Source organism: Mus pahari, chromosome 9 (genome assembly GCF_900095145.1).
Source record: "Mus pahari chromosome 9, PAHARI_EIJ_v1.1, whole genome shotgun sequence".
NCBI lineage: Eukaryota > Metazoa > Chordata > Mammalia > Rodentia > Muridae > Mus > Mus pahari.
In genome coordinates this window covers 60,155,014-60,170,830 of record NC_034598.1, presented here as the reverse complement: position 1 = coordinate 60,170,830, position 15,817 = coordinate 60,155,014, and the positions used below count along the sequence as shown (strand labels likewise).

The following is a 15,817-nucleotide window of genomic DNA, read 5'->3' as shown; positions in this document are numbered from 1 at the left end:
GGCCATCATTGGGTAGAGAGGCCCCTTGGTCTTGCAAACTTTATATGACCCAGCACTGGGGAAGGCCAGGGCCAAGTAGTGGGAGTTGGTGGGTAGGGTAGTAGGGAGGGGGTGTATAGGGAACTTTTGGGATAGTATTTGAAATGTAAATAAAGAAAATAATAAATAAATAAATAAATAAATAGAAAAAAAAATCTGCCCCAAACACACACAACATACATACATGCATTCATACATACATACACATACATACATACATATGTACATACACACATATATACACATATATACATACACACACATACATATACACATATATACATACACATACACACAACATACATACATGCATGCATTCATACACACATATACATACACACAACATACATACATGCACACACATACGTATATACATACATACATACATACATACACACACACATACACACACACATATGGAATTTAGGGCTGGGAGATGACTCAGTGGATTGAGTGCGTTTCATACACATATGAAGGCTTGATCTGGAATCCCCAGAATCCACACACAAATAGGCACGGGGACACACTCAGAGCTCCCAGGGCCAGAGAGGAAGCAAAGAAGGGATTAAGCCAGGTAGCTCATGGGCCAGTCAGCCTGGTGAACCCAGTAACAAGGAAAGGTGGAATACACCAGCACCCAAGGTTTCCATGTAACCTCCACATACATGCCACGGCACATGTGTGCACTAGCTCTCACACACACTAACATGCACACACATGTGCATATATCATACATACTGACCCAGGCCAAAGAAGCTTGTACCCCCAAATAGAAGCATATGATTTATAATCGAAATGTTTCTGATACCAGGGTGTTCTACCTACCCTAGCTTCCAGAGCGAGTGGACCACTGCCAGCACTTGGCTTTATCACAGTTTAAATGGGGTTTTAAGTGTTTGTTTCCAGGGCTGGTTCTCGCAGCCCCGGCACTTCCCAGTTACATTGTTTCTTTGTTCTGCCGGATGTACAAAGGATTGACTGTTTTGTTTTCTGGCTCAGAGAGATTAGATAAAGTCTGCATTTCTGAAGTTCAACCTCCAGGCACGCAACCTTAAAATTCATTTTTTACGACTGGTATTTTGCAGATTCTGTATATTTAGATTATCCTGGTCATAACATTTTCTTTAACCTTTCTCTGGCCTGGCAGTAAGACTTGTCTCTATGGAACTAGCACTGGGTGAATTATCCCCTTCACCCTTGTCCTTAAAATGCTGCTTCAGCAAAAACGTTCCCACTTGGTCCCACCATGTTATTTTCGAGGCTCACTGGCTGTTTGAAGCTCACGATGGTGTATACCTTCTTCTTGCCAGGTAACTAAAAAACTATATGTGAGAAGAAATCACCTCCTTTCCTTTTAATATGTTATCCATTGTGAAGAATAAAAAATTTAAGTAACATTTACTCTCATCATTACCTGCCAAAACTCTAGTTTTCTATTAAGCAAAAACAAAAACAAAACCTGTGAATAAAACTCATCTTGGAAAGTTTTTATTTGAACTTAAGAGTCAGAAAATTATATCCAATATTTTACCAAGAATTTTTCTTATAACAAAAGCCACTGAAGATATTATCAGTTTAGTTTGAAAAAAAATTGTTTTATTTTTCCTTCCTTGTTATCAGCAATTCAGAAGAAACATTTATTTCTTTGATAAATGAAACAGAAATAAGATTTTGTTCTGAGTACCCACTGCATGCTAGGTAAAATCTCCTCTACATCTGGCTTACTCACAAAATTCCTTGGAACTCTGGTATTTCTTATTATCACCATGTATGTATTTCTCTCTTTACTTATTTATTTATTATCACACTCCAGACAGGTAGGGATCTAGAAGCTTCCATGGAGTGCCACTCATGCAGAATGCCACCCAGGTATATGCCATGGAGCCAAGATTTGAACAGAGCTCTTCCCAGTTCCCAAATCCAAGCTTTCTAGGACTCTGCATCACTGGTTCTGTGGCAGATAAATCAGTCTGTAATAGGGACATAATGACAGCTAACTTTGAACATTCCAGATTGTTCAAGTATGGGACCACCAAGCCAGAGGGCCAGATTCAAAGTCACTGAGTGTTAAGGCATAGAACCTTCCGGTGAACACAGGGTTGAGGCATAGTGTGACCTGTGCTTGTTTTCAAAGCTCTCCTGGGCTCTGGTCTCTCTCTCTCTCTCTCTCTCTCTCTCTCTCTCTCTCAGTTTACTTGCTGGCTATTCTTTGTACTTTTAATAATTATTGACATATTAATGGCATGGTTAATTTTTACAGAATGGTGAACTCACCTAAATAATAGCATGAAACATAAATCCATTGGGTCACACAGGCTGTATTCCACACAGGATGTCTTGTTCACTCATAGGCAGCCATGAAAACGGCCCGCCCACAAATGCCATTGGAATGGAGAATAAGGTTAGGTTACTCGGAGTTGTGTTCACCGCAAACAGGTGTCTTCTTCAAACTTTACTTTTATTATAAGGTCTGTAATTCTTGGTATCATGAACAAAACACAGTCCATCGGGAGGTGGCCAAATGACCTGATTGCTACCCAGTATCTCCTTCTGACTTGTGGAGCCAAAGCTCTCAGGGATTTCTCAGGTAGATGTTTCACAGTGGTTCTGCTCCCTGCGTATGAAGTAGGGACAGCCTAACTTCCTCTCTTCCACTCCCCACTATACCTAAAGAATAGCTAGCTCTTCATGAAATATGGTTGACCTTTGACCTAGTCCCCAATCTCAGGATACCCTCTTCATCCTGACTCAAGTTCAATGGTGAAGAGTCAGTGAGGCCTGAGCAGCGATCCCTCAACTGTCCCTAACTGAGAGAACTGACATGAAGTTAATTGTTAGGTGTAAAACCCTGCCTGCCCATCCCACCAGCTCTGGCAACTCTAGCGTGCTCCAGAACTAAGATTTTAAAAACATAGGGATATTGCTGTTGGGAGCGTCGATTTTGGTAAGCAAATCTATTTTAGGATCAATACCAAATCTGTGTCTTTCGTGATTACCTAATAGCTAAAAGCTATCCAAATGTATGTATGAAAATGGCACCTAGAATGTACAACCTAGGAAAAAGCTGAGCACAGATTCCAGACTCCTGGTACCTCCTAATAGTTTGTATTTTCTGGTTGGATCTTCAGTATTGAACCAAGCACATGATGGATGGATGTCAGGGTCTCAACACATGCTGAACTTGCAAGTCAAAGAAAACATAGCCTTGACTGAATTTTCAAAGTCAGAGACCTACCTTAACACAAAGGCCTTCTCAGAAATAGGAGTTCTAGTCCCTAAGAGGTGTGTCTTTGCCAAATGAGGCAGAGGTTTGCAAGTACAGCAATTGATCTCCACCTCCCCTACATCCCACCCCCACACCCTCCCCCAGCAGCAAATGCTTTACATTTGTAAGGAACCTGAACCAGGGGGCTGCAGCAGCATCAACAGTTACTTTCAAAGTCTCACGCTGCCTTCTCTTTGATGCCTATTTGCAGATCCCTTGCCCCCTGCCAGGTTTGAAGTCAACCCGGAGAAGACAGCATCAACCACCCTGCAGGTCCGGTGGACTCCCTCCTCTGGAAGAGTCTCCTGGTATGAGGTGCAACTATTTGATCATAACAATCAAAAGATACAAGAAGCCCAAGTTCAAGAAAGCACCACCTGGAGCCATTACACTTTTCTGAACCTCACTGAGGGTAACAGTTACAAAGTTGCCATCACAGCTGTTTCGGGAGAAAAGCGCTCCTTTCCCGTGTATATCAATGGCTCTACAGGTAAGACTGGTGTTGTCTGTGATTAATAGCAGTATCGTTTTGGTTTTTCTTCTTTTTGATGGTACTGGGGATGAAACCCCAGAGACTCCTGCGTGCTAGACAAACACTCCCCAGCCCTCTCTGGCACCTTCAAAATTATATGCTATTCAAAAAAACGAAAAAACGCCACCCATCATGAACGAATAACGTAAATAATATGTTGAGAGGAGGTTTAATAGAGAGAGAAGACTGGACCAGCATAGGGTGTGTGGATGTGCCGCTACATTGCTAGGTGATTTTGAACAAGTCACGAGATTTCTTTCAAAGCAGAATTTTCTCTAATTTAAAACATACTCCCTATGGGTCTGTCTAGTTCAAATCTAGGAAAACAAGATTTTCCTTTCCCAAATTTGTGCCACAGAACTAATTTTCCGTCCTTTGTATATCCTCATAATATCGAGTTATGATGTCTTCTAAATGACCCTTGGTTTAAAATAAATGTTTTGCTTCTTGGCTATGCTGGAAAATAATTCCTTTGGGGTCTCCTTGTGTCATATCCCCCCCCCCAGGAGGTACATGACTTCCCTGTCACCGGCCCTTCTCTCATTCTATCCAGCTATTTCTTTCTCTTTCCATCTTCATCTCCCAGAGTTTGTTCCTTTGTCTCTTCTATTTATTATTTCTTGTCATGCTTCACTACACTGCATAGGCAACACCTGCCTTAACCACTATAAAACAGGCAATGTGTGATATCCCTTTAGACCATAAAGCCTGTGGACTTTATAAAGATGGTTAATGAAGGTCCCAGTGAACTGTCAAGGGACCATTACTGAGTACTGCTATGATACAAGTATAAAGTATGGAGAAGAGTATAAATAAATAAAGCATAAGTTAAAGAACTATCTCTTGTCTTCTACAAGAGGACTATGAATGACCTTGTGGCCGTGTGTTTTTGTCCCACTAGTACCATCTCCAGTGAAAGATCTTGGCATTTCCCCCAATCCTAATTCTCTCCTAATTTCCTGGTCTCGTGGTTCTGGGAATGTGGAACAATACAGGCTGGTGCTAATGGATAAAGGGGCTGTCATTCAAGACATGAACGTGGACAGGCGTGATACTTCTTATGCTTTTCACGAGCTGACCCCTGGCCACCTCTACAACCTCACTATTGTCACCATGGCCTCGGGACTACAAAACTCCAGGTGGAAACTGGTGAGGACCGGTGAGTTCGTCTTCTTTGCTCAGCAAAAGTTCAAATTGAGTTTAAATCCAGTTTGCTGTTTGGATAATGGTACTGGAGGACAAATAGAAATTCATATGAGTTATAGAAAGACTAACATTTATCCATCTTCGTGAAAAAAAAAATGAATCGCTTTTATTCTAAAGTTGAAGCTAGCCCTTGGCAACATGCTGAAGCAAAGTTGCTGATGTGGTTCAAACTTTTCCATTTACTACACACCCAAGGCCCCCTTCCTCTGCCTCTTAAGTAGGCATTTGCTATCGTTGTGAGCACCCAGAGTGAGTTTGGAGTCACAGAGACGGAAACAGACAGAGAAACAAAGGCAGACACAGACACAAAGACACAAAGAGAGATTCAGAGAGAGAGAGAGAGAGAGAGAGAGAGAGAGAGAGAGAGAGAGAGAGAACAAATTACCCTTCTGAGAATCCTGTGCAAAATCACCGTGCTATTGTAGTGAAAGTGTATTAATATGTCCTCAGGCATAGTTACAGTATGTGTAAGAGGTAGGAAAACACATTCATCAAACTTTATCTCTTCTCATGACTTTCCCTTTGATGAACGAGTAACTCAGCTCTTGAACTTTATCATGACTTAATATAAAAAGTATTTCAATGGGTTGGAGAGATGGCTCAGCTACTAAGAGTGCTTACTGCTCTTCCAGAGTTTAGCTGCTAGCACCGTCACTGGGCAACTCACACTTGTCTGTAACTCAAGGTCCTGTTACCAATGTCCTCTTCTTGCATCTTTGTGGGCACACTTGCACACATGTGACACACACTCACCCACACACACACACACACACACACACACACACATGAATATAACCTTTTAAAAAGTATTTGCACATACAAATTTGCACAACTACCAACTAATCAACCTATTTAGTGTAGATTTGTTTAAAGAAATAAGCATGCAGACACACTCACAAAGAAATTAAGTAAATTCTGTCCAAAGAATCCCAGAGCTGTAAGGGAATATAGACAGTCTTCTATCCAAGCTTTATCTGCTAGTAAGCAAGCACGCACAACGAGACTAAAAGAGAGCTGCCCAGTGTTCTGTGGGCAGCCCTCCATTGCCGCCGGAATCCAGGCTGCTGACTACAAGATAGCTCTCTTGCCATGGCACAGTCTTTCTTGGGTTTCCAGGAACATTTTGTCTCTCACACGATTTTCTCCTGATCAAAGACTACGTCCTGTAGACATAAATTCAGGTCAAAACGAGGCCATACGAAGGGAAGAGATGAGTCAATTCTCTTTTCTGTTCTTTCCGACTTAGCTCCCATGGAAGTCTCAAATCTGAAGGTGACAAATGACGGCAGTTTGACCTCTCTAAACGTGAAGTGGCAGAAACCTCCTGGGGATGTAGATTCCTACAGCGTTACCCTGTCTCACCAAGGGACCGTCAAAGAATCCAAAACATTGGCACCCCGTGTTACTGAAACTCAATTTAAGGACTTAGTCCCTGGACGGCTTTACCAAGTGACCGTCAGCTGCATCTCTGGTGACCTCTCGGCTGAGAAGTCAGCAGCGGGCAGAACAGGTGAGTCGGCTTGTGGAATAGTCTCTGGTTGCCTCAATCATTTCTCAGATATGGCTCAGAATAGGGAAAAAAGTAATGGAGAAACTGACTTCTTTTCCTGCCTGAGAAGCAGGGGTTTTATGACCACGAATGCCCCCGGGATAGAGCCCACACCGAGGATAACAGAGGCTTTAATTGCACACATCCGCATCATTTAAGCAAATGTGCTTGGGTTCCTGTGTGATCTGCAGGCTGTTCCTGTTCTCTGCCTTCTCATGCCCCATCACCTAAGTATCACAAATCCACTATCACCAGTGCCTGTGAAGAAAGAATTTCTGGTTCATTTTCATAATAAGGCCAACTTAGCATCTCATGGTGTTTCCCATAAGTAGTTTTATTCATTTATGTCAATGAACATTTCTCTTTCTTTATTTGAATAAATTGCTGTGTTATGAACCTTGCACCTTGTTAAAGTGGTTATGGTATACGATTGCTTCTAAGGCAAAGCTCTGTAAAGTACACCCTGTGAGCAAGCCTACTTGGTGGCTTGGTTTTGTATTTCTAAAACTAAAACTAAACATAAAATCTTTCAGGGGTCATTTATGTAGTCCAATAAAGGATTATTTGCTGACTTTTGCTTAATAATGCTACATTTTAACCAAAGATATAACACACACACACACACACACACACACACACACACACACACGCGCGCGCGCGCGCGCGCGCGCGCGCGCACACACACCGAGAATAGATGCCCTTTAAAATGCCAATGGCATTGCTAATTTCATGTGTTAGGCCCTGCACAAACACTTTAAACCTATTTCATGTATTTCTTGCAAGAAAACTGTAAGCTAAGAGCTATGCCATTAGCATAGACATTGTGCAGATAAACTGAAATAATGAAATCTGGCCAGGGAAGTCCTGGAACTTGAATTTGAAGGAGGTGGTTTAATTTGAGTCCAGGGTCAGTGCCATTAGAGATCTCAAGTAAGCCCTATATGGTCCAAAGGGACCGAGAGCAATATTCTCTCCCAGAATATTAGTAGAAGCTTAGGGACAGTGGCCTTGCAGGGGAACCTAGAAAGAATGAAGTTCCTGGGAAATGGAATGGGAAAGAAGAAATGTCTGTGAGGGTGAATGGTAGGAGAGGCTCAGAGGTGCAAGAACTCAGGAGAGGTCAGCGCCCACTGCAGCGCACACTCCTGAACACACTGAAAGGGAAAGGGGAGGAGGGGTGGTGGCCATCGGGAGGCATCAAGGGGGCCGGCTAGGAGAAGAGCGGGTCTGAACTTGAAGAGGCTCAGATGTAAGCAAAGCGCCTGGGTTTTGATTGGTCCTTTTTGTTGTTGTTGTTGTTGTTGTTGTTTTTCAAGACAGGGTTTCTCTGTGTAGCCCTGGCTGTCCTGGAACTCACTCTGTGGACCAGGCTGGCCTCGAACTCAGAAATCTGCTTGTCTCTGCCTCCCAAGTGCTGGGATTAAAGGCGTGCGCCACCATGCCCGGCTGATTGGTCCTTTTTTGAGGAGACTCTTGAGTGTTTGCACTCAGAATGTGACCAAAGCCAAACGCATGAAGTTTGTTCTTTCCCGTTGGAATTAAAAAATAAATGAGGATGTTTCACGACCACAACATACAGTATCTTTTTCTAAAGATATAGCATTTGTCAGTGTCACCATCATGAGATACAATGTCAGTAATGATCTCCAGGACTGGCAGACAAGCAGTGGAAAACAGCAGTCGCAATGTGACACTATGAACAGTGTGGCAAGAGACTGCATAACTGTCCTGTTAATGGAATGATGTTCATATGTCTTCAAAATTAGGGAGGAGGGAGGGGGAGAGGGAGAGGGAGAGCCCTCACCTACTCAGATATCCGGAGGCAATACCCATGTGTTCAATAGCAAACACTGTGTTCTCTATATCGCTTTCCACATAAAGCAAATGAATATTCTTAATTTTTTGTTTTTGTTTTGTTTTCAATACCTTCTCCACATGCCCCTTGTTTAGTTCCAGAAAAAGTGAGGAATTTGGCTTCCTACAATGAGATTTGGCTGAAGTCCTTTGCAGTGAACTGGACGCCCCCTGCTGGAGATTGGGAGCACTATCGTATCCTGCTCTTCAATGAATCCTTGGTCTTGCTCAACACCACTGTGAGAAAGGAAGAAACGCACTATGCCTTGGATGACTTGGAGCTCATACCAGGAAGACAGTATGAGGTAGAAGTCATTGTTGAGAGCGGAAATCTGCGGCATTCCGAGCGCTGCCAAGGCAGGACAGGTAAAAAAAAAAAAAAAATCGTGATTGGCAGAAGGTAATTCATTTCCCCGCATCATAGAGCCACGGATATTTTATTTCTATACTCCCTAAAGGTGAGCTATTATAAAGCTAACAGAGTTGCAAACATTTAACTTTGTCAGTTTTGAACTCCTGATGACTATCATTTCATGAAAGAAAAGACATTTCAAAGATTCATTTTTATGCCAGGTAATGCTGGCTTGCGGCTTTTCAATCCCAGTCGAAGAAGGCAGAGGCAGGCGGGTGCCTGAGTTCAAGAGCACCCTGGTCTACAGAGTGAGTTTCAGGACAGCCAGGGCTACACAGAGAAACTCCTGTCTCAAAAAAAAAAGCCCATATATAAAAATTTTAAACTGTGTGTTGAGGGAGGTGGCAGCGGCAGCAGCAGCAGGGGACGGGAAGATGGGACAGTAATGAGCTGGGCTCTGAACCCAGGTCCTATACCAGAGCAGCAAGCACTCTTAACTATCGAGCTATCTCTCCAGCCCCAAGGAAAGGCATTTTAAGTGCTACAACAACAGAAAAGATACAATCAGAGAATAAAGACCAATCTTTCAAAGAGTGCTTATAACCAAGTTACCATGGCCTTGACCTAATATTGACTAACTTGAGAATCTCTCTTACTGGGTAGGGCGACTCGAATCCTGTTTGAATGACAGGAAAGGGTGGGTTAGGATCCATGGATTCTGATCATTCTGCTGCCCCCATAATATTGCAATTTCTTTGGCAAATCACAAACACCAGAACCTGTTGTCTCAGCTTTCAAGTATAACAGTCAATGTAATGATCATTGGAATGCAGAATAGGCCGTACTTAAAGTGAAATTGATCTCCCTTAGTCCTGCCTGATAAAGAAATGACTGCTGCGATTCAGTGTTCTAGTGAGAATACCAAAGAGGAGGGCTGTGATAGCCCCTTAATGCACCACCTGTATCTCTCAGTGATCTTTTTGTCCTCCAGTACTAACATCAAGGGGATGATGGTCAAAGTCCTAGCCAGCTTAAGCCAAGGCACTCTCACGACTCACAGTACATGTGTTGTCTTCCTTGTCTCCCAGTATTTTGCCAGTCACCTTAAACAACCTGGAAATGTAAGCTGAATGAACAGCCAGGTCTACCCTGTGATGGTTTGAGTATGCCTAACCTAGGGGGTGTCACTATTTGGGGTGTGGCCTTGTTGGAGTAGGTGTGTCACTGTGGGGGTGGCCTTTAAGACCCTCATCCTATTCTGCTGGCAGCCTTCAGGTGAAGACATAGAACTCTGAGCTCCTCCTGACCATGCCTGCCTGGATGCTGCCATGCTCCCACTTTGATGATAATGGAATGAACCTCTGAGCCTAGAAGCCAGCCCCAATGATTACATGTTGTCCTTATAGGAGTTGCCTTAGTCACAGTATCTATTCACAGCAGTAAAACCCTAACTGAGACACACACACACCCCAGCCTCCAACTTTGATTTTAATTTATTTCATGCTGAATTTGCTTTCAGATGATATTTTTTCCTTTGGTTTCTTTTGTGCAGCTTCATCTTCTAGTTCTGAAACAATCGTTCCAATAAGGTTCACAGCCACGATGCTGGAGGAGTCAGAAAGCTGACTCTCAGCCCTGTATATGTAGTAGGGCATTGTAAGTGCTTTGCTCGCCCGAGAGTCTATGGCAGAACCCTTGACTGTCTCTCAGCCTATGTCTTAAAGCTTGAGCAAAACAACCCAACACTCCTTGGCGGCCACTGGCCCGGTGCCCAGCCCCCACATACTTTACAAGCTACGGGGGCTCACACTGCTTCTTTAAAAATGACATCTTTCAGATTCTTGGTGTTGTTTTTCAGGAGAACAGGCATTTTAATGGCCTGGGAGGTTTTGCAGATGTGCTTTGAGTGAATGCAAAAAATTAGAATGCCTTGATTTGTGTTTTGTTTTTCTTCTAGATTTTCTGGTTCTTTAGAGTAGCAAACCATGTTTACAGGCCACCTGGGAGTCATTTTAGAACCACACTGGCAGGCGAAGCATAAAGTAGCTTGAGGTAGACATTGATACAAATTGTCATCTTTTTTTTTTTTTCTTTTTAACACTGATGAAAGATTCAGTGATCCATTACCATGAAACTACAGAAAATCTCAAATCAAAATGTAATTTCATACAACTGACTCTTTTTTATAATGTGGCTTCCTGTTGTTTTGTGGGGGGGTCAATATTTTGCTGTTAACAATGTCCCTGAGAAATTATAATGATAATGTCTTTTGAAGAAGAGGAAGAAATCGAGATTCCTTTAGGATAAGGGCTGTCCTTTCTAGGACTGTAATTATTGCTCTCCAGTTGCCTCTCTTTTGTGACACAGCAGGGTCCCTCAGAAGTAAAGGGAGGAGCACTTGGTCTTTCTATGGTTTGAGAGCAGTAAATATGTCTCACTCCACTCAAATGCTCAAGCATAGTCTATTCTTTTTAGTTTTGTGGGGCACGGGATTTTTTTTGAAATTATTTTCAAAACAAGGATCCACAATAAGAGAGGAACTCTTGGGGCTAGCGACATGGCTGGAGAGCTAAGATCACACCCAACTCCTGTAGAGCCCAGAACAGATGGAAAAGAGAAGCTCTCTCTCTAAAAAAAAAAAAAAAACTACTAACAGTTGTGACTGAACCAGTGACCCCAAGCCTCCACTGGTTTTTCCTCAGTACCCCTGGCTGTCCTCCAGCTTCGCATCAAACACGCTAATGAAACTTCACTGGGCATCACGTGGAGGGCCCCTCTAGGTGAATGGGAGAAATACATCATTTCGCTGATGGACAGAGAGCTCTTGGTCATCCACAAGTCACTCTCCAAAGATGCCAAAGAATTCACTTTTACAGACCTGATGCCTGGACGCAATTACAAGGCTACCGTCACTAGCATGAGTGGAGATTTAAAACAGTCATCGTCAATCAAAGGAAGAACAGGTGATGGCATTCAAAAATTTTACATTTCACAATGGTCTATCCACAGAAATTTGCAAATAGCCACTAAGTGCCTGCCAAGCCTATTATGTACACTCCAGGATATTATGAACCTTTCCATTGTATTTCCTATTTTGCTAAGTTTCTTCTTTTGCTTAGATGTACTTTACTCGTTGAAATATATTAGAGTGTAACCTTGACATGAAGTTCTACACTATTGAGAACAGGGAGTGAGGTAGAAAGTATTGTTTTAAATTATTACAAAAGCAAGATATTTTATGTTGATTGTAATTTCTAAAGGAAAGGGGGACAGTGACATCATCAGGAGAGGGGGAAGTGTTGTTCAGTGAGGAAATGTGGGATCTACAGTGCCATGAGAAAATTAGCTTTCGAAAGGAGAGTTGATAATTTAACATCGGAGTCAGAGGTGGAGGGGGGAGGGGCGGGGAGCTGGTGAGTGCCAATGCCAGCAGGGAGACAGGTGCTAGGCTGAGCCCTGCTCTTAGAATTGCTGCCCGTTTCTCAGTGATATGAGAAGCCGTGTCCTCATCAAGACTGGCGTTAGCAATGTATAAGCACTGGATAGCCCGTATTGTCTTTCCTTCCTTCTTCAAGAGTTTAAAATACGTGTGAGTGATTGCGTGTATGTGCGTGTACCACTATGAGTGTACCTGGTGCCCCTGGTGTCCAGAAGAGAATGTCCTGTCCCCAGGACTGGAGTGACGAAGAGTTGTGAGCCACCATGTGGATGCTAGGAAATAAACCCAGGTCTTCTGCTAAAGCAGCAAGTGTTGTGAACCGCTGAGCCGTGAACCGCTGAGCCGTGAACCGCTGAGCAGTGAACCTCTGAGCCGTCTCTCCAGCCCTTTCATTTCTCCCTGCGAATTCTGCCTCACCAAACTATGGTTTTGTGAAATCATGCACTCTTTGGCTTTTCTTCCAACTTACCACATGTTTGTCCTTCGTGCGTTTTGGAAGCTTCACATCAGAGGGTTTTCCTTCATACGTCAGGACGTTCTTTAAATTCTTTATTGAAAAAGTCCTAGGGACAAACTCTCCACTTTTGCTTTTATTTCTGGGCGTGACTTTTTGTAGCTCTCCGTTTGGCAAAGTGGTTTCCTATGTTTTTGTCTTGTGCTGAAAGATATTTTCTATCAGGACACTGGGAATATTTTTTTTTCTAGCGTCTCTGGCACTTATTGTCTCTGTGACAAAGCAGACTTCCAATGTAACTTGCTTCCCTGTGAGAAGCCTGTTTAATGCGGCTGCTCTAAGCACCCCCTCGCCCAGTTCTGCTGACTCACAGGGACAATCTAGGTACAGAAATCCTTTTCTCATTTACCTGAGATTTCTTGGGATGTCTGTTCTTTCAGATTAGTGCCTTTTCTCAATCCTGCATGTTTTCAGCCATTAACTCTCCCCCTCTCTACTCTTCCCCGTTCCCCATTTGTAACTCAGAGACAAATTCCATGTATTCACTTCTTGGTCTGAATCTGCTTGATTTCTTCAGCTGTTTTGGCTCATCAATTCAACTCTGTCTCATTTGTTAAAATTTCTTAAAATTTTCACTTTCAAATATTCTCTGGTTTTTCTCCCAAGTCTATATATCTTCTTTTGTTCTTGGTTAAGTGTCTACACAAACGTTCACTCACATGCACAGGTTAAGCAAGTCACACACATGCTCTCTCTCTCTCTCTCTCTCTCTCTCTCTCACTCTCACACACACACACACACAGACACACACACACACAAATGACCCTCAAAGAAAATTGTTCTCTCCAGCTGATATTAAGAAGGCTCAAAGGGATGAAGATTCGAGAATGGACTGGCAGGAGGCAGCTCTCTGTAGGCTCAGCCATCAGCTTCTCGGCCTGGGGGTGTCTTACACTTTACCTCCCAGCTCTAGGATCCTGCAGGACTGTAAAATCAAAGCGTGCATTCATGTCTGAATCATAAGCCTGTGGCAGCAGTTAGTTTCAGGAATCCAGTGGCCTGCAGCCCATTTACTGGCCTCTGGGAATTCCTGCCGTTCTTGACAATGTATTGCTCCGTTTGTTTTTATCTTTATCCACTATGTGAGATATGTTTATTGGGGTGATTTTTCATGGTAATAATCTAGCATGCTGCTGGAAATGAAAGCCCAGGGCATCGTTTCGCACGCTAATATTTTCATCACTTCTACTGTTCATACTGTGGATGATGTAGTAAGTGTAATATATAGCATTTGTTTAACTTTGTGAGGAACTGTTGGTGTCATTCCTACAGCAATTAAAACATTTACTTTCTTGTGTTTTGAGATGGGGTTCTCACAGCCAGTGCCCAGGCGACCCTCAAACTCCCGGGTTCAAGTGACCCTTCTGTCTCAGGCACCCCATTAGGTGGCTGGGTCTCTAGGCATTTGCCACCATGCCTAGCTAGAATGTAGTTTTTTTATACTTCTGTAAGCAGTGTATGAGAGCTCGAGACAGCACTTGGCATTTATTGCCTATGTGCCTGTTTATTTTAAAATTCAGCCATTCCAGTAGATGTGTTGGTGGGATCTCACGTCTAATGGCGTCAGAACTCCTTCTTATGCCTGTTCATTATTATCTCCCTTTAGAAAGTTTATGGTCAGATATTTTGCTCGTTGTTCAGTACCATGGTTAGTTTTCTTAACAGTTTTGTATGCGTATGTATGAGTGTGGTGTATGTATGTGGGAGCTCCCGTAGAAGCGGGTACACTCACCCACATGAGTGACTGGGTGGAGTCCAGAGGTTGATATTAGCTTGTCATCTTTTGTCTATCAGTTTTCCACTCTTTAAATTTTAAAATTGTCTGTTTTTCTTTGTGAGTTTGTGGGCACACACACCGTAGCACATGTGAGGAGATCAGGTGACCATTCCTGGAGGCAGTGCGCTCTCCTTGTACCACGTGAGTCTCGGGACTGAAACACAGTTCATCTGGCCTGGCAGCAAATGCACTGACCTGCTGAGGCGCCTCACCAGCCCACATCTGATCTTTAAAGACAGGGCATCTCAGTGACTCTGAAACTCATGGCTTCAGCTGGGCTGGCTGGCCAGAGAACTCCCAGGATCCTCTCGCCTCAGCCCCCAGCACTGAGGTTACAGGCCCGCGCATGCGTTACTTCGCCTAACCTTTGCACATAACCCACTGAGTCATCTCTCCAGCCCAACAAACAAACGTTTTGAGACTTCTTGATTCTTATACACAATTTAGAAATGCATATTGGAAAAATAAATGTCTGATGTGTGGCTCCTTTTTTTAAATTATGGAGTCCAATGCGTTTTGGTGAGTACTGGCACTTGATTTTGACATCTGACTGATAAGATCTCTCGCATCACACTTGAAACCTCTTTGTTTAACAAAGGGCCACAGAGACTCTTCCTTGAAAGACTTTTAGCTTTAGGATTCATGTGTATATATGTTTATACATATATAGTCTCTCATATACACGTATATCACTCAGACAGCTTTGTTTATTTATATATAATGCATATATGTTATATGTTTCTTCTATTCTAATAAAATACTTCTGTTCTATGATCTAGTATACACACATACACACACACATACACACACACACATATATATGAATGGACAGACAGATAGGTAGATTATATACATATGAATTCATTCATCTTTTTCTGGACTTTCCAATTCTATCCCATCCACTTACATGTCTGCCTGTTCTTTACCGGTTTTATTCATATTGCCTTGATTACTGTAACTTTCTAGTAAAATTGGCTATTTGCCTGCCCTTCAACTTTGTCTATATAATTAGTGTGAGGGGCGATGTTTTTGTTTTTGTTTCATTTTATTTTAACTGTTTGATAGTTGCACTTCCTTTGCTTCCTGTCTTAGTCAGGGTTTCTATTCCTGCACAAACATCATGACCAAGAAGCAGTTGGGGAGGAAAGGGTTTATTCAGCTTACATTTCCATATTGCTGTTCATCATTAAAGGAAGTTGGGACTGGAACTCAAGCAGGTCAAATTGCAGGAACTGATGCAGAGGCCATGGAGGGATGTTCTTTACTGACTTGCTTCCCCTGGCTTGCTCA

At 42.8% G+C, this 15,817-nt stretch overlaps 1 protein-coding gene across 3 annotated transcripts in view; it reads left to right on the top strand.

Moving 5' to 3' along the window:
- Ptprb (protein tyrosine phosphatase receptor type B) overlaps positions 1–15,817 on the top strand; it is a 108,378-nt gene that overhangs the window by 38,390 nt on the left and 54,171 nt on the right. For 2 of the 3 annotated variants that reach the window (XM_029542217.1, XM_021204663.2), the window contains 5 exons: positions 3,516–3,794; positions 4,738–4,995; positions 6,289–6,552; positions 8,542–8,811; positions 11,500–11,760. In XM_029542217.1, the coding sequence (XP_029398077.1) occupies positions 3,516–3,794; positions 4,738–4,995; positions 6,289–6,552; positions 8,542–8,811; positions 11,500–11,760 (1,332 nt within the window). The remainder of the gene's footprint in view (positions 1–3,515; positions 3,795–4,737; positions 4,996–6,288; positions 6,553–8,541; positions 8,812–11,499; positions 11,761–15,817) is intronic. The other variant, XM_029542218.1, reaches the window with a different exon arrangement.